At 38.8% G+C, this 19427-nt stretch overlaps 1 protein-coding gene across 7 annotated transcripts in view; it reads right to left on the bottom strand.

Annotated features, from left to right (window-relative positions):
- ARHGAP26 (Rho GTPase activating protein 26) overlaps positions 1–19427 on the bottom strand; it is a 567323-nt gene that overhangs the window by 256890 nt on the left and 291006 nt on the right. For all 7 annotated transcript variants that reach the window (XM_060180212.1, XM_060180211.1, XM_007518998.3 and 4 more), the window contains exon 12: positions 10158–10194. In XM_060180212.1, coding sequence (XP_060036195.1) covers positions 10158–10194 — 37 coding nt within the window. The remainder of the gene's footprint in view (positions 1–10157; positions 10195–19427) is intronic.

The following is a 19427-nucleotide window of genomic DNA, read 5'->3' as shown; positions in this document are numbered from 1 at the left end:
AAGCTGAGGTACAGAGAGAAAGAGAAGGTACAAGTCAGAGAAGGGCAATGGGCTGAGCCAAGATGCCCTTCCCAATGACACTCCTCACCCTCAATCTTATTCACATTAAACAAAGCAGCAATAGCCAGAAGTTTGAGCTGAATAAAGGTCTAAGGAATTTCAAGTGTATGTAAGAGGAACAACATATAAGGCAGCTTTGGTTGTGTTGAAAAATAAAGAAAGTGGTGGACCATAGTGAATTATACTTCTAACATCAGCACAATATGCAAGAGGCCACTGGCTGGCCTAATAAGGAAACTCATTAAGAAAGAATATGAGTTGGTCCTTCAAGAGTGAAAGTCAAGTGTACTAGATCTGAAGACTAGTGATGAAACTCCTCCCAGTTGTTCTTTTTTTTTTTTAATTTGTGAGACTATAAGTTAATAGGAATGTGTATTAACACCATTCCTACCACCAAAGGTCTGTGTTCCATCCTCCCCTCCTCCCAGTGAAGCTGAACATCTACCCTTACCCTCCACCCAGAGATTTTTTTTATTTTGGTGACATACTCCAAACTTAGTTAGATTCTGCTTTGAGTTTCCTTCTTTTTTAATCTTTTATTTATAAGAAGGAAACATTGACAAAACCATAGGATAAGAGGGGTACAACTTCACAAAATTTCCAGCACCAGACCTCCATATCCCATCTCCTCCCCTGATAGCTTTCCTATTCTTTAACCATCTGGGAGTATGAACCCAAGATCACTGGGGGATGCAGAAGGTTGAAAGTCTGGCTTCTGTAATTGCTTTCCCTCTGAACCTGGGCGTGGACAGGTTATTCCTGCTTCTCAATTTCCCTAGTTGGGAAGGGCTTTGGGGAAGGGGAGCTCCAAGGCACATTGGTGGGGTTGTCTGTCCAGGGAAGTCTGGTCACATCCTGCTAGCATCTGAGTTTCTTTCTGTTCTTCTTTCTCAACTTCTGTTTGTGAGTGGGATCATCCCATACTCCACCCAGTTCTAATGAACTGTCACCTAGTGACTAAATAGCAGAATAAAGGTTTCAAGCCCATCAAGAATGGAGGTGGATGTTGGGAAGAATGACCTTGGTAATCAGATTCGGGTTTAAATAGTAGTTCTACTATGTTATTTACCTTTTATTAAGGATTTAATAATGATTGACAAGATTGTGTGATAAGAGGGTACAATTCCATAAAATTCAATTCCTATCACCAGAGTTCCAAATCCTCTTCCCCCATTTCAAGTTTATCCTTTGTTCTTCTGGGAATACAGACCAAAGAATTTCATGGGAAGCAGAAGGTGGAAGGTCAGTAAGTTATCTATTAACTTATAGTCAGCTTTTTTTTTTTTCTTTTTTATCAGAGCACTGCTCAGCTCTTGCTTATGGTGGTAAAGGGGATTGAACCCTCAGACATGAGAGTCTCTTTGCATAACTACTATTCTATCTCCCCTTCCACTTGATGTCTTGAAGATTCTTCATTTGCAAACTCAGTGTTAGTGAACAGCATTTCTATACAAGGCACCCCATTCACACACCACATCACTTCCATGCTTCCCATCAAAATAGATGCCTTAAAACAACAACAACAAATAATTCTTGGATTAAGGCAAGATTTACCAAATTATAAGTGCCTGAATCAAATCACTGCCTTTTTTATGATGAAGTTTGATTAGTAAATACCCATACCATTCATTTCCATACTGTCTGGGGTTCCTTTCACACTGTAGTAGCAGAGTGAAATTATCTGGAAATCTCTGAAGATGCTTACTGTCTAGCCCTTACCTTAAAATGATGACCCCATTGCTAAGCAATGACATTTAGAAAGTTCAGGGGTTATATATATTTGCACTTTCCCCCAATACACATTAAAATAAGCATATCATCTTGAGGACAGGTAGTTGTGTACCAAGTAGAGTGCATACATTACTCTATACAAGAATCCAGGATCAAGCCCCTAGTCTCCACCTGCAGGGAGGACACTTCAGAAGAAGTGAAGGAGTCCTACAGGTGTCTCTCTTTGTATCTCCTCTTTCCCTCTCAATTTATCTGTGTCTATAAACAAAATAAAGAAAAAGAGAAAGAGTGGTTCTCAGGAGTGGTGCGTTAATAGTGTAGACACAAAGCTCCAGTAATAACCCTGCTGGTAATAATAAAAAAATTGATGGTAATTACGAATTTTTATCCAGTGATATCTAAAATGATCAACAAAATAGCTCATTTGAATAGTGTGTCTATTTTTCCATATAAATGGCTCAAGTCCAAACCTAACTCTACTTTAATGGAGGAAGCTTTGGTGCTGTGGTACCTTTCCCCTGTCTCTATCTGAAAATTTGGATCCAAAGTGGTGAAGTCCCAGCAATAACAGTAAGAAAAATAAATGAATGAAAATAAAATGATCTTTGGAGTCACCATTGGCATGCACACTCCACTTCGAGAAATGCAGTCTCCAGTGCTGAATGAACACCTGCATGGCACCAAGCCTGAACAAAGCAGAAGTGTTGGCTACTGCCTTCCAGCTCTTCCCCTCTCACTCACTAGCCATTCTGCCAATTCAGATAATGAGAAGGATAATAACCTGCAATAATTAGGTGCTTTGTAAGCTTGTATATAAGACACAGTGTTGAACTTTAATCCTTATAGCAACTTTATGAGGAAGGTGTCATTATTTGTCTCCATTCTACAGAAACAAAGTGGAAGCTTAGAGTTCACTGTTCTACAGTTGGGTGTGCCAATATGCTAACTCCACCATTCACATTGCTCCCTCCAGGGAAATAGCCCAAATCCACAGGGCAGCGCCTGCCCACAAGACATTATCTGAGACAAAGAAAAAGTCTGACAAGGATGCACAAGAAATCATTATTCCTAAGATGGAAAGCCTAGAAAGAATGGTCAAGTTTGATAACAGGAAATGGTTCAACAAATTAGGATTCAATCCTATAACCAAATATGTAATCGCCATTAAATTTTTTTTATATTTATTTTATTTATTTATTCCCTTTTGTTGCCCTTGTTGTTTTATTGTTGTAGTTATTATTGTTGTTGTCGTTGTTGGATAGGACAGAGAGAAATGGAGAGAGGAGGGGAAGACAGAGAAGAGGAGAGAAAGACACCTGCAGACCTGCTTCACCGCCTGTGAAGCGACACCCCTGCAGGTGGGGAGCCGGGATTCGAACCGGGATCCTTATGCCGGTCCTTGTGCTTTGCGCCACCTGCACTTAGCCCGCTGCAGTACAGCCCGACTCCCGCCATTAAATTTTTTTTAACAGCAGTAGTTGTAAATACTTTTCATGTGAGAAAAATGTATTAGTAATTTTTAGGTAGAAATTCAATAACTGAGTGTAGTGTTAAGTTGAAATACCTACTGACTTACAAACTAGATAGAAGACAGAGTTTTTAAAAAACCAAGATGAAAATATCACTGAAATGTTATTATAGATCATTTTTCTTATTTTTCAAATTATTGCTGTATTTGCTTAATAGTTCCTATTATGTTTATAGTAAGTGCAAGTTTATGCTTTTAAACTTGGTTAGAAGTGAGGTTCATTGTCTAGGAACCTACATATGACTAGATGCTGCTTCCATTTTAGCATTCTCTCTCTAATAATAGCTCTTCATCCCACTTACCAGTGGCAATGACAAAATGCAAATTGCAGTGAATTCTTCCTTGTTTTTACAAACATATAGCTCTAGATTAAAAACAAGCTTGAAAGAGCCAGGGGAGATGGCATAAAAGCTTATGAAAAAGTATCTCATGTCTGAGGTCCTCAGGTTTTAGGTTCAATCTTTAAAGGAGAGTTGAGCAGTGGTGGTCTAGATAAACAAACAAACCAACTTAGAAGGAAGGAAGGAGGGGATTAGCACTTGAAAGCAAAGGAAAGTGCTACATTTTCTTCTGAGTAGAAGAGAAGGCAAGAAATTTTCATTTCTTAAACTGCCCAGTCTCCATGGAAGCCCATTTGGTTTTGAGCAATCTGTCAGCACAATGGATACAGCTGCAGATAGAATAGACATACACACCCCTCACACATGTGATTGCAACATCTATCTATTGTCTCCCAGGGGAGTGAACTTCCCTGGCAGATCATATACTCCTTAAATGCAATAGGCATTTTTCCCACCACTGGTTGTTTTTACCTCTCACAGTTCACAAAGATCTGAGCCACAGAACCTTAAGAACTCAAAGAGGTTTTAATTGAATCAAGAGCTACAAGAAATCTGAACTCCTGCAGTTAAATCTAGTAAAAACTTCAAGCAGTAGCAAACAGGAGCATGTTAAACAAGAGTGGGAGGCAGTCAATGGCTGCAATATCCTCTCCAAAGCCAGATGGTCAGTGTTGAGCTGGGCCCTGAATGCATGAAAAGGCATGTTTGGGGCATATTCCTTTGAAATAATCTGATTAACCTATGGAATTTGAATTAATACTCATTAGGAAAGTGGCAGTATGCAATCAAGATTAGAGGACTGAGACTTCTCTGCCTCACTCTATCAGACTTCAGCTTTCAACTAGTTGGAGAAGCTGTGGGAGAGCAGCATTTCTGTAAACCAGCTAATCTGTTTAGAGCTAAGAAAGAGTGACATTTATTATTGAAAACTTCAAACTCAGAGAACAACTCCTACTGTAAAATAGGCTTGTCCTTTGCTTACTTTGTTGCACTGTATCCTCTCTGCCAAGTTCTCAGCTTTCTAGTTGTCCCTCAGGTGAGAATACAGGACAATAGTCACCTGGGCTGAGAATAAGTCACTTCCTGCCTTTAACCCTGCTTCTGACCTAGGCTCATTTAAAAGAAGAATGAATCAATTCTGTGAGGCACAAATCTCAAGTGGCAGTCAAAGGGAGAACACATCACAGACTGATAGAGGTTTAGGAGATCTGCACTAACATGGTAAAGGAGGTCACAAGGAGTAGGCCAGGAAGGCAGGTTTTTGCCATTGCAAGGTCCTAACCTTTGTATCAGCTGATAAGAATACTGAGAGTGCTGTGATCTCTCCATCCTTCATGGAACTTGCTTTCCCCTCTCTGACTCTTACTCCCTTCCTTTCCCTTTTCTTTCCTTTTTAAAAATAATTTTATTAATGAGTTAATAATGATCAGCAAGATTATAAGATAACAGGGGTACAATTCCACATAGTTCCCTCCACAAGAGGTCTTGTCCCATCCGCTCCTTTGGAAAATTCCCTATTCTTTATCCCTCTGGGAGTACAGACCACAATTCTTTACAGGGTACAGAAAGTGGAAGATCTGGCTTCTGTAATTACTTCTCTGCTGGACATGGATGTTGGCAGGTCAATCCATATGCACAGCCTGTTTCTATCTTTCCCAAGTGAGGTAGGACCCCTTTCTTTTTTACTAGATAAAAATTTGAACACCTAGAGAAAGCTCAGGGTGACTGAAACATATTCCTGATATTCCAGGAACAGACCCAGGGAAGACATCCTCTTGGAATTGGGATCCACAGTGAAACACCTATAAGACTGGCACAAACAGATTGGTTTTTGAAATAAGTATTGGACTAATTTAACTAAGATCACTAAGAAGACAACTGAAACTATAAACAACAAATATGACCAACAATTTTAAATCATAACCAGAATACCCCTAAAACAAGAATCTAAGGACAGAGAACATTAAGACTTCAGAAAGGAAGGAGATCACACACATGGTAAGAATACAGATGACAAGATGGGAATACATACCTGAAATGTCTACAGCTAACAAGGGATTGATGTATAGAGGTAAGAGAAAACTTTAAAAAAAAATAAAACAAGAATAATAGCTGTAATAAATAAACAGGCAAAGGGCAAGAATAAGCAAGGATGAAACGCAGCAAACAAGTCTAGAAAGTGATCTCAGATCCATTAATTATCAAATGGAAATTAAGACAATAAACTATCATTTTACATTAATTAAACTGACAAAAAATTAGAGCTCTGGGTAATGGCAAGAGTTAGAGGAAATTATCACATAGGGCTGGTAGGTCTACAGGCCAACTACACTGCAGAACACGGAAGTACTCCTCCCTCTAACTAAGTATATAAACAGCTTGTTGTCTGACCATTGATTTTCTCCTGTATATATTCCAAAGAGAGTCTCACTTAGGAGGGCAGGTACAAAAATGTTTCTTATGGGAGCACCTGGTAATGAGGAGTCTCAGGCATAGTAGGATGACTTTGTCTCTGCAAACCAGAAATCCAGTAGTGGACACTGGAGTAGGCAGCAGACAGAAGCCAGGGTCTGGAAGTAGAGAGAGAACTTAATGAATGACTCTTATCACAATGCTGAGAGAAGAGAGTAGCAAACAAGTCAAGATATAATAACAATTTAGATAGTTTAAAAACACAGAGTAAGAGATAGACAGACATCCACTGTACATTTTAAAAATGGACATTAGAATGGAGGCTGATAGAGGAGGAATGGAATAGGAGTTGCAGAAGAAAGTTCTCAAGGAATAAATGAAATAAATAAATAAATGTCCCATGAGAAACTTCAAGATGAAAGCAACACATTTGAAAGGACTCCTAACGGAGTTTCTTTTTGTTCCCTTCCCCCATTAAAATACTGTGGTTTGATAATAAAATATTGACAATTAAATTCTCAAGACAACATCCTCTAGAGAGGAAAATGACAGGCATTTGAAATTTCAATGTTAAAGGAGAGAAGAGCAATGAATGCCTCATTCAATTTACATCTGAATGAGGTTTTACCTTTAAGACTTTCAGCTATGGCTAAGGCAGGAAGATTGGTGGAGAACAGACAGACCCTGATCAAAAATGCCACCTATGGCTGATGGATGACCCTATAGGTGGGAGTTAGGTGAGAATGCAAGTTACTAGCATCAAGAGATACTAAAGGTACAACCAATTTAAAGGAGGATGAAAAGTCATGGCCTTGTGTGATACTGAAAAGGAGTCCTAATGTCAGGATGAACACTGCTCTGATTTTTCCAGCTTGGAAATGAGTGAATAGAGTCTCTTACAGAATAGTAATAACCTAGAAAAGTAAGCTTTATCTCTAGTACTCCCAAACAACTGAGCACTATGTTTTAAGCCATATAATGCTTTTTCTATTAATGATTTAACATTGATTTACACAATTACAAGACAACAGAGGTATAATTCCAAGCCATCTTTTTATATTCTGTTTGCTAGATGAACAAGTAAGCACCTGAAAAAACAGAACAGACTGGAGGCAGTCAACTCTGCACTCTGAATAACATGATATAAAAGGCAAAGTTGCAAGTCTATAAATTGTCAAAAAATGAGGCTTTTATATATTTTTTATTTCCTAGGGAGGTAGAATATCCTTGTGGTTTGTTAACCTTTATGGTTAGGCAGAGCTCAGATTAAATCGTGTCCCTTGATCTAACTAGCCTCAATTTCCTAATCTAAAATACAAAGTAGGTCAAGAGTACCTATCTCACATTGTGGATCATTAAAGGAGGTAATGTGCATGAAACATTCTTGAAACATAATGGTTGATACACGGTACTAACAACTATTATTGTGAAAAAAAAGTAGGCTCACTTGTTCATAGTGCAAAGTATAGAGAAATATTTAAAGTAGAAGGTCATTGTCTCCTAATAAAAGTTAAATGATAAGTGTATTTCCAGACTTTCTCTCTATCATAGATAAGCCACATTCATTTAATTAAATTCATTGTTCTACAGCTTGACTAACAAAACTTCAACCAACAATATACTGTGGCCACCATATCTGTGAATAACTGCCAAATGTCGTTTTTTTTTTTAAAGATTTACTAACTTGAATGAGACAGAGCAAGAGGGGAAGGGGCAAGCGGGGATCAGAACACTGCTCAGCTCTGGCATATGGTGGTCCTAGGGATTGGAAGTGGGTCCTTTGACATACAAGTCATATGTTCTAAGATAGATGAGATACTGCCAGGCCTTTTTTTTTTTTTTAAGGTTAATGAGGACTCTAGAACTTTTTTTAAAAATCTACTTATTTATTTATTTCCCTTTCTGTTGTCCTTGTTGTTTCTTATTGTTGTTGTAGTTATTATTGTTGTTGTTATTGATGTCGTCATTGTTAGGTAGGGCAGAGAGAAATGGGGAAAGGAAGACAGAGGGGGGAGAGATAGAAAGACACCTGCAGACCTGCTTCACTTCTTGTGAAGGAACCCCCCTGTAGGTGGGGAGCCAGGGCTCCTTATGCCAGTCCTGGTGCTTTCTGCCACTTGTGCTTAACCCGCTGTGCTACCTCCAGACTCCCTTTTTTGCTTTTTTAACAATGTCATATAAACGTTTAGAGTGTCTCCAGCTCCTTTCTGTCACTAACAGTGTTCCAATAAACTTTTTTGGCTCACACCTTTTTACCCTAGTCTATTTCTTTAGGATAAACTGGATCAAAAAGGATATTCCTTTTTTAAAGGTTTCCAATATGCATTCCCAAAAAGGTCTTAAAGAATAGTAGAACTAATTACATGCTCTCCAACTGATTAATGCTTGTGTTTCAAATCAATTGGCATATAAATCCAGCAGAGAAAAAGAGATATATATGGCTACAAAGTACAAATTTGTGGTTCAAAGTTTCCATTTACTGGCATTGCATTCTCCTGGGTCCCTTAAGAAATGGCGTGTAGGAACCTGGCAGTGGAACATTTGATAGAACACACACCCACACACACACTACCATCAGCAAGGGTCAAGGTTCAAGCCTCCAGTCCCCACCTGCAGGGGGAAGCTTCATGACAGGTGAAGTAGTCTTGCGAGTATCTTTCTCCCTATCTGCCTTCAACTTCTCTCTGTTTTTATCAAAAAAGGGGGAAAAAAGTATGTGTGTATGTGTGTGTGTGTGTGTGTGTGTGTGTGTGTGTCAGATTGGAGCAGAAAATGGGCATCAATACTCTCTTATCCTAATGTGTTCCCTAATTCACCTCTGACCAGAGGGAACTCACTGTCCTCCCACTTATGTGGTATTCATGAAACTGTCAGTCAAGATGCTTATCTTGAAGACCCTTTCTCATTCGTTCCTGGGTCTCTTGACCTGGCCTATTTTCAAATTGACTTTTCAGTCCTTTCTACCTTAATTGTAAATTTACCCCACAGACTCTCTCATTTTTCTTCATTTTGGCTACTGCTAGTTTTGCTGCTGTCATTCTAATCGAAGTGAACCAATTTCAGATTTCAAATGTTCTTAAAAAACCCACCCAACAGGGAGGCAGGGGGAAAAGTTTTCTTCATTCATTTCTTGAAAGGAAAAAAAAACATCAGAGAGCCTCCTAGAGACTTCTTAACCTACTTATAACAACTATTAAGAGCACTTGATATTTTGTGAAAAATTTTGTATTTTAAAGAGAAGAAAGCTTGTACTGTAATTTCATACTTAAAAAAACTTAACTTTTCAACTACACAGGTTGGTACTATTTTACTAATTTCTATGATACTATGAGAATTCACAGTACTTTTTTATTTTTCCTAAATATATTTTACAAAAAAAAATCTGAGGCCAGGAGACAGGATTTCCTCTGTATTCTTGAAGCAATCTGGAAGGCATTTTTTTAAATTTATTTACCAAGGAGATAATCAGCCCAAACAGCCTAGCAGTTGCAGTTTCATTGTAATCCCATCATCTTTACAAGATTACAGGTGCCCTTGGAAATCATAATTAACCAAAGAGTGGAGCCAGAGACAGGGAAGATGTGTTGTATATTCTACAGAAATTGTCCAGGGTCACCTACATAAAAGAGTAATGTTATTACAGAGTTGACCATCTCCACACTTCCCTCTCCAAAAAGGCAAGAAAGCGGACAGAGTTACAAAGTGATCACATAAAGTACTTATTGCCTTTTCAGTTCTTTGAGAAAAGCAATGAAGAAAGCAAGAGTGCTGACTTTGTCCAAAGTGGAGTCTCGAGGAGCAGGGTATTATCGGACCTTACTTTTAAGTGGTAATTAGAACAACATCCTTAAAAAGACCTAGGATTATAAAAAAGATAATGTATACTAAAATGCTTTGTAAAGTGTGGAAGGTTAAATAAATTAAAGGTATTACCAGTGTGGGAAGTTTAAAGTGAAAGGTCATGCTGCATTTGGGGAAGTAGGGGGAAAAGCCCAATAGGTCCACAGCACCTCCTGGTGGTTCTTCCCCTGAATAGCAACTTCTTGAAACCCATTTACAGAAAATTATCCAAGCAATATACTTACTCCCTTCACTTTGACTGTCCTTGTTTGAATTGTAGACCTGAAAAAATAGAAAGAAGTATTTTACTTATGTGCATTTTATACCATTACATATATTCACTGAAGAGAACCATTATCTTCTCTTTTTCTCTATTCTGTACTGTAAATGAAAAGTAGTTTTGGGCATCCATAGATGAATCCCTTCTATGATTCCTTATTTCTCAGGATTTACAAAAGCTGTTCCTAAATTTGTGTGCTACAGAATCACCTGTGAAACTTTAATGTAAAAAACGACCCATTATTTCTTTTAAAAAATGACTAAACTTAGGTGTGTACATAAACTAGAAAGGAAATAAACTTAAAAATTAGTTACAAATCATGAGGCAATAGCAGTGTATCAAACAATATGCTAAGCAAGCAATTCACATTAATTGTCTCAACTGAGTCACAGCAATTCTGTTGAGTTGGATCTGTTGCCGCCACTGTTTTATAGATGGAGAATCTACGATTAGAAGTGGTTAACTTAGGCATCACAGCAAGAAGTGGCAAAGTCAGGATAAAAATCTAGTTTGCTATGGACATGGGAACAATCCCTTTTAACTTTATATACTTCTGTCAATCTGATTTTTATAAAAACAAGGCAGCTATTTTAATTTTTAAAATCCCTATATGAGTTTTGAACATTAAAAAAAAAAGGAAATCTTTTTTTAAAAGATAAAAAAAAGACTCTAGGATGGGGGAGAGGGTTCAGGTCCTGGAACATGATGGCAGAGGAGAACCCAGAGGGGGCTGAATAGTTATGCGGGAAAACTGAGAAATGTTATACATGTACAAACTACTGTGCTTTATTGTTGACTGTAAACCATTAATCCCCCCAATAAAGAAATTTAAAAAAAAAGAAATCACCCAACACAGAAAAAGGGAATGTGACCCCCTATAAAACATATAATGAGAGGTGGCAAACCCAGTTAAGTGCAGGGACCAAGGTTCAAGCTCCCACTCTCCACCTGCAGGGGGGAAGGTTCCACAAGAAGTGAAGAAGGTCTGCTGGTATCTATATTTCTCTCTCCCTCTTATCTCCCTCACCTCCCCTCACTTTCTCTCTGTCCTGTCAAAATAAAAAATAGAAAGAAGGAAAAATATGGCTGCCTAGACTGGTGGATTTGCAGTGCCACCACTGAACTCTAAGAATAACCTTGGTGGAGAAAAAATTAAATATATATAGTCATATTCTAGGAGTAAGTCTTCTCTATAAAGGCCCTGAGAGTAATTTAGGTCTTTTGGGTGAGGAAAAAAAATTAGATGATATTCTATAGGCCCTTATACAATGTGAGAAAACAAACATTTTGTGAAAATAATCAAAATATAGTAATTTTTCTAAATAGATGTATAATATCCCTAGCAGTTAAAACCTCCTTTTAAAAGTTGTATAACTCTCCTTTCAGTCTGCTTGCCTCAGTTCCTCTAGGGGGTTAAATAAGTTGTTCTTAACCACTAATGGCTATCATAAGCAACTGTCATACTTACTCAAGAAGCACACCTTTTTGAAATACAGACCTATCATACATAGAATGATACACACACACACACACACACACACACACACACGAAGGATAACACATAGCTTAATTAAGGTTCAAAATCAGTACTTCCTATCATAAAATCAACTGCAGATACTCATCTGAAAATATGATGTCTACCCTTATAGGTCATATAAAAGAGAGGTCTATGAGCTTCATATGGCCTATAGGTTAGACTGGTTTGTTGGAAAAGTGACAACACATATTTGCATAGAAAAATACATTGTGACTTTCATGAGAACGCAAAAAGATTTTTAGTTTTTCCTGTGCTGACTCTACACCGTGAAAAGACATTTGGCTTAAACTGCTAAACACAACTGAGAAAATAGCTAGCAGATGAGAGATTAGGGGTAAAAAGATTGATCCTGGACTGGGTTTCCCATCAGCACTTCATTATGCTTAGCTTTAAAGGCTTCATACACAAATAAGATTGATCATGGCTATTCTGGCTACCCCTCCCAGGACTTCAAGTCATTATAAAATCATGACAACAGCAATGATAAAACAAGAAAAGAGTTTTGCTTTGCTTTAGACCCCATGTCAATATTTAATGAATATACCCCATGTGTATATTCATTAAATTCACCACTAAAAATCAATTTCAGGGAGTCGGGCTGTAGCACAGCAGGTTAAGCGCAAGGACCAGCCTAAGGATCCCAGTTCGAGCCCCCGGCTCCCAACCTTCAGTTGGGTCGCTTCACAAGTGGTGAAGCAGGTCTGCAGGTGTCTGTCTTTATCTTCCCCCTCTCTGTCTTCCCTTCCTCTCTCCAATTCTCTCTTTCCTACCCAACAACAACAACATCAACAATAACTGCAACAATAAAACAACAAGGGCAACAAAAGGGAATAAATAAAAAAATCAATTTCAGTCTCCACAGCAATCTAATTATTCATATAGATGAGAAAACTGAGGCACGAAAGAGGTGAAGCCACTTATCCAGTGTTAGGGAGCTGAAAATGGGCACAATCCAGACAGGAAGTTCTCTAGTCAAATTCTAGAGTCCAACTTTCTAACTACTAACCACATGATGATGATAAAGATAATGTGATGTCCTGGGAATCTAGGGAAGGTGAGTCACTGGAAGGAAGAATTTGTTTAACTCAAAGAGAAAATGAAACTGGGAATGAGGCTTGATGAATTCACCACTAAACCATGTAACCAGCTGGCATCTAACACAGGGTAAACACTTCCATTCTCCCCAAACCACAGGGTCCTCTTCAATCCTTAAGATAAACACGGGGTGAGGGGGGGAAGCCAGGCAGTAGTACAGTGGGTTAAGTTCACATGGCACAAAGCTCAAGGACCAGCTGAAGGATCCCAGTTCTGAGCCGGCTCCCTCCTGCAGGGGAGTGATTCACAGGCTGTGAAGCAGGTCTACAGGTGTCTATTTTTCTCTCCCCTCTCAGTCTTCCCCTCCTCTCTCCATTTCTCTCTGTCCTGTCCAACAACAATGACATCAATAACAATGATAATAATAACCACAACAATGGTAAAACAACCAGGGTAACGAAAGGGAAAATATGGCCTCCAGGAACAGTAGATTTGTGGTGCAGGCACGGAGCCCTGGCAATAACCCTGGAGGCAAAAAAAAAAAAAAAGATAAACACCAGAGCAGGAAAGTGGGTCTTTGATACAAATCACAGGGCACCACAATTTACCCAGAAGCTACAATGGGAGTACAATTTAATAAATCAAAGGAAGGTGAGAAAAGCCTTCATATGCTTCCTTCACAGTAAGATGTGATTTTGCAATAAATTCTGTTCACTGCTGAGTCAATTCAATTTTCCTGTCCTGTAGAATTTACAGAGAAAACAAAGCCATCTGAATTCAGAGAATTTTTCTACAGGAAACCTTAGTTAATATTACCCTGGCCTTATCAAGATAGCACTGAAAGGATTTAATTGTTATTAATTATAACAATTAAAAAAAGCAAAAATTAGGGGCCAGGTGATAACACACTTGGTTGAGTATACATGTGACCATGTACAAGGACCTTGGTTCAAGCCCCCAGCCCCCACCTACAGCTTTGCAAATGAGGAAGAAGGGCTGCAGGTGTCTCTCTCTGTCACTCTTTATTCCCCCCTGCATTCTTGATATGTCTCTGTCTCTATCCAATAAATAAAATAAAATAAACAGCAGTAATTAGGCAAAACAATCTAAGTATTTCCTCTCTCGTGTGCATCTACTAGGATATGGTCAAATTTTGATCAAAATCTGCACAAAATTGAAAGCTGTGGAGTAATAAGTTCATTCTCCTATTTAAACCCACTAAACATTCATTGCACCTAAATGTTATAATTTCTTGATGTCTCTTTCATTTAGACTGGGATTCTAACCCCTCCCATCTATTCATTTTCCTGATGTAGCCATGTGAAGACACACTAAAAAGATCTCCCTGCTAGGCACCAGGCAGTGGTGCAGCTGGTTAAGCGCACATGATACAAAGCTCAAGGACCAGCATAAAGATCCCGGTTCGAGCCCCCGGCTCCCCACCTGTAGGGGGGTCACTTCACAAGTGGTGAAGCAGGTCTGCAGGTGTCTATCTTTCTCTCCCCCTCTCTGTCTTCCCCAGCTCTCTCGATTTCTCTCTGTCCTATCCAAAAACTATGACAAAAATAATAACAACGAGCAACAAAATGGGAAAAATATCCTCTAGGAGCAGTGGATTTGTAGTGCAGGCACCACTGAGCCCCAGCGATAACCCTGGAGGCAAAAAAAAAAAAAATCTCCCTGCCAATATCTTAAAACTCTACATGAGCCAATTCTCACCATCAGATATCACTAGGTCCCTTCTCTGTGTGATGCCATAAATCTACCAGCACCAGGGCCTACTCTCTTTTAACTGTTTTCTGTCTATGGTGACAGATCTGGTGTAATCTACTACTTAAGCTCAAAATTCAGTTTTATCATTCATCAAGTATGTAATTCTCAGTCCTTAACAACTATAAATCTCAGACTTATCTGAAAACATTCCCTATTTCTTGGGTTTTTTTCTGAGAGTTAACCAAGGTAGTAGGTATGAAATACTTTACACATATCATAGAACAAAATCTTTAACACAAAGAATAATCTATAAAGATTAACTCTCAATTCATTACACCCACCCTCCTTCCTTCTGTTTACAGACATCCTTGGAATAAATGGTTAAAGATGGGAATGTAGTTGAGGGCTCCAACAGTGAAGGCCATCTTAGCAATGAAATTCATATGACTGAAACTGAGGAAAGGAAAAGAGACCATCTAAAGTTAACTTTTACAGCAAGAGGATCTTGATTTTTTTAAAAGCTCAATCACAGGAGCTAGGGGGTAGCGTAGGGGGTTAAGTGCAGGTGGTGTCAAAAGCAAGGATCAGCTTAAGGATCCCCATTTGAGCCCTGGCTCCCCACCTGCAGGGGAGTGGCTTTACAGGCACTGAAGCAGGTATGTAGGTGTCTTTCTCTCCCCCTCTGTCTTCACCTCCTCTCTCCATTTCTCTCTGTCCTATCCAACAACAATGACATCTATAACAACAACAGTAATAACTACAACAATAAAAAAAAACAAGGGCAACAAAAGGGAAAATAAATATTAAAAAAATAAAGCTCAATTACCTTTCTTTTTGCAGGTAATCAAACATACAAACACACACACATATAAACCACTGGCGGCTGTGCATTGGGTTAAGCACACATAGTATAAAGTTCAGAGACCAGAGCAAAGATCCCTGTTTGAGGCCCTGACTCCCCACCTGCAGGGGGGTTGCTTCATAAGAGGTGGAGCAGGTCTGCAGGTGACTATCTTTCTCTCCCCTATATCCTCCCATCTCTCTCAATTTCTCTGTGTCCTATAAGAGAGAGAGAGAGAGAGAGAGAAATGGCTGCCAGGAGCAATGGATTCATAGTGCAGGCACTGATCCCCAGTGATAACCCTGGAGGGAAAGAAAAAAAAAAAGCCATATCTATTCTTTACCTCCATTGCTTTTTCTACTGTTTTCTATCAGGTTTGACTTGGCCCATAGTCATGCTGATTCTACTGTCTTCTTGCTCTCATCTGTCATACATACTGTTCTACACAGTGTACTTTCCTTTATCACAGCTCTGGGCTACAGAAGAAAAGTCTTTGAGATAGCATAATACCTGTCTTCAAGTACTTGAAGGGCTGTCATGTGAATAAGGAGAATTATTCTAAATGTAGATGAAAGTCTGAGCGAGGTTCCAGAAAGGCACATTTAGCTGGATATAAATAACTAGTAGTTGAGAGCTCTTCCTGGCCTGGTAATACAGCAGGGAGGCTGGCTGAATGTCATTCTTACATACAGGACTCAGTTCTGCTTCATCACGAAAGTAGTTGTAAGCATTTCTGGGTTGACAAAATCAGCTTCATTTTAGTTTTATTTATCACTAGCCTGCCATTACACTTGTAGAAATCTTGGTCACATTCTATGGCAAAGGCAAATGCGTAATGGTAAATGAAATTAAGGGGAATATAGTGTGTTGCAGGCTATGAAACAGGGCACAAAAGTCTGCCTCCCCTCACTTTTTAGCTATGGGTCTTCAGATGATTATTTCACATGTCTGAATCTTTCTTTCTCAATGTAGAGCTAAATAACAATATCTTTTGGGGATACTGAGAAAATTTAAAATAGCATCTTAGCACCCAAAAGTGCTCATAACTGCTATTTCTTTCCTCTAACCCACAGAGTTTTGAACTTTACTTGATAGCTACAGAGTACCTGAAAAGCTCCTTTCTTATACTCCTCACTAATATCATGTCTAATCTATAAAATGTAAAACCTTAGAATACACTGATTTCATTATTTCTAATTTCCAAGTAGGTCTCTAATGACTGGATGTATTTTAACTTCTGTGAGTGTCTGCCGGGCATCTAAGACAGTGCTGGGCATAAATTCAGTGTCTGAGGAAATGACCTGTTTGGGGGACAAAGGATGCTTATACTTTTTATCAGTCCTCAGTTGGTCAGAAACAGGTCATAATGACCTTAATGAGCAGAAGATCCTTACAGCAATGCTTTTGCATTTGGAGTGTTGCTGGCACTTATTGACCATCCCTGTGAGAAATTTCAAATTAAGCAGATATAATTTCAAGGGAAAAAGAAAAACAGCTCCTCCCAGAGCACAGAGGAGTTGATGACACCCAGATACCTAGCAAGCAGGTAGACAATTAATTTTAACATGTTTTCAGTCCTGGTGAAAACTTTTCTAGGGGTGTCAACACTGAATTCCATGGGTTCTTGCCCCACCCCAATAAGACTTTGACTTGTGTGTTATATAAACACTGTTGCTATAGTTATAATTCAGGAAGCTTTGCTGTTTGACCTCAAGAAAAAAAATCAACCTCAAATGCTGACTCTCTAGATTGCATAGCACTATCAGAGGACAGGACCTGCCAAATTCCTACAAGCTTCTAGAAGGAACTATTATATTTTGGGTAACAAGCACACAACAAGAGGAGGAAGCATTGCAACATTATGCAATTTCCTTGCATTTCATATTCAGAAATCCTGAAAATCCCTCTAAGCAGCTCCCTTATATTTCAACAAGATCAGAGTCTAAGCCAATGTAAACAAAACAAAACAAACAAATGAAAAAAAAACTGCATGCAAAAGAGAAAAAAATCTAATTAATGCACAAGTCAGAAAAGTATTTCAGGAAAATTTTAAAGGTAACAAAAAGGACAGAGACCAGTTTGCTGGACAACAAACACAGTTAAGCCACTGCATGTAAGCTGGCATCTATGTAGGATGTGGCTAGTTGTCTTCTGCCTTTACCATTTCCTGACTTCATGCTGAGTAACATTAAAAAGTGAGTGTGAACCCACTAGCCCATCAGTTTAGTGTTTTTATTGGGGGAGGTAGGAGGAGGGAGGGAAAGAGTAGAGAGAACATGCCCCCAACCCTGAAACTAAAAGTGCAATCTTAAACAGCAACTATGTTTGTGGTTTTCTTTCTCTTCTGCCATGTCTTTGGAAACAGTGACACAGCTCTGTCAAAAAAAAGAAGGACCCTTATTTGTGCTTTGGAAAACAGAAAATGAGAAAATTCCTTGGGACAGTATACAGGATTTCAAAGCAGGAGTTCCTGAGGCTCTGCAGCTTGCCTGAATAGGGTCCCGCCCAGGAAAGACTGAACAACCAGAGTGAGTCACTACACAAATCCATTCCTTTTGACTTCCAGTTTCCACTTCCTCCATAGGACATAAGATAAGTGGCATTTACAACAGTCTCCTTAATTCCCACAATGCCCCTTTGAGAAATAGGAGGAGCCTTTATCCAACACTGACTTAAGTGACTTCTTTCTTTGTTGCAGACAACTGTGAAGTCAGAATACTACAGTTCTCAATAAATGACTTAAAGCTGAGTTTCTTTAGATACAGGTCCTACCCAAAATCGAACAATAATTCTTGTCAACCCAGGCAGATACAGCCAGGAAATCTGAGCCAATGAGAAGATGAATCCTCTAAGACAAGAGAAACCTCTATATTTCCCTATAATTTTCAACAAACAAAATGGAATTTGCAAAATGGAGGGATAGAGTTGGTTCTACAAAGGATCCAAGTTATTTTGTATTATTCTTTAAAATATTTGTATTGGGGGATTAATGGTGTACAGTAAATACAGTTGTTGGCACATGTATAAAATTCCTCAAGTTTCTGCAAAACATTCTCAAGCCTAGTTTAGGTCTTTCTCTACCACCATGCAACAGGACCTGAAAGTCCTCTAGATATCAGAACTTCTCTATCTCCAGATAATGTGAAAGTTTCTTAAGCATCTCTAGAATTTTCCAGGCAATGACTAGAGTAAGTGGTAGGGCTAGAATATTTTCAAATACTTTGGAAAATGAAACTTTATTTTATTATTTTTATTTTTATTATTTATTTTCCCTTTTGTTGCCCTTTTGTTGTTGTAGTTATTATTGTTGTTGTTGTTGTTGATGCCATTGTTGGATATGACAGGAGGAAATGGAGAGAGGAGGGGAAGACAGAGAGGGGGAGAGAAAGATAGACACCTGCAGACCTGCTTCACCACCTGTGAAGCATCTCCTCTGTAGGTGGGAAGCTGGGGGCTCAAACCGGGATCCTTATACCGGTCCTTGCACTTTGTGCCATCTGCGCTTAACCCGCTGCACTACCGCCTGACCCCCTGAATCTTTATTTTTATGCTATTAGTTATTCACAATTCCTTAGGCAACTGAACTATGCTTCTGATGCTTCTGAGTGTCTGTCCTTTGCTACAGAGAGACAGTATTAAGTATGAATAGCTAGAACAACATATTCTTTCCCTATTCCCAATATTTTCTCATAAAAACTTTTAATGCACACATACAGAAAATATAAATATGGGGGTGAGTGGTGGTGCACCTGGCTGAGTGCACAAGAACGAGTTACAATGCAAAAAGACCCAGGTTCGAGCCCCTGATCCCCACCTGCAGGGGGAAAGCTTTGTGAGTGGTGAAGCAGTGTTGTAGGTGTCTCTCTGTCTCTCTCCCGCTATTATGCCCTTTGCTCTTGAATTCTGGCGGTCTCTATCTAATAAAGAAAGATACTTTAAAAAAAGGTAAATAACTAAATATTGAATACATATGTATCCACCCCATTTATTTTACTTTTGTTAGTATTGTATTGCATTTGCCTTATTATTGCATATCTATCCACCCATCAATCCATCTTAATTTTTGACAAAGTTTGACATAAACTTTTCCACCACTTTGGAGAGTTCTC

This window comes from Erinaceus europaeus, chromosome 2 (assembly GCF_950295315.1).
Source record: "Erinaceus europaeus chromosome 2, mEriEur2.1, whole genome shotgun sequence".
In the NCBI taxonomy this organism is placed as follows: Eukaryota; Metazoa; Chordata; class Mammalia; order Eulipotyphla; family Erinaceidae; genus Erinaceus; species Erinaceus europaeus.
This window is presented reverse-complemented; position numbering and strand designations above follow the sequence as displayed.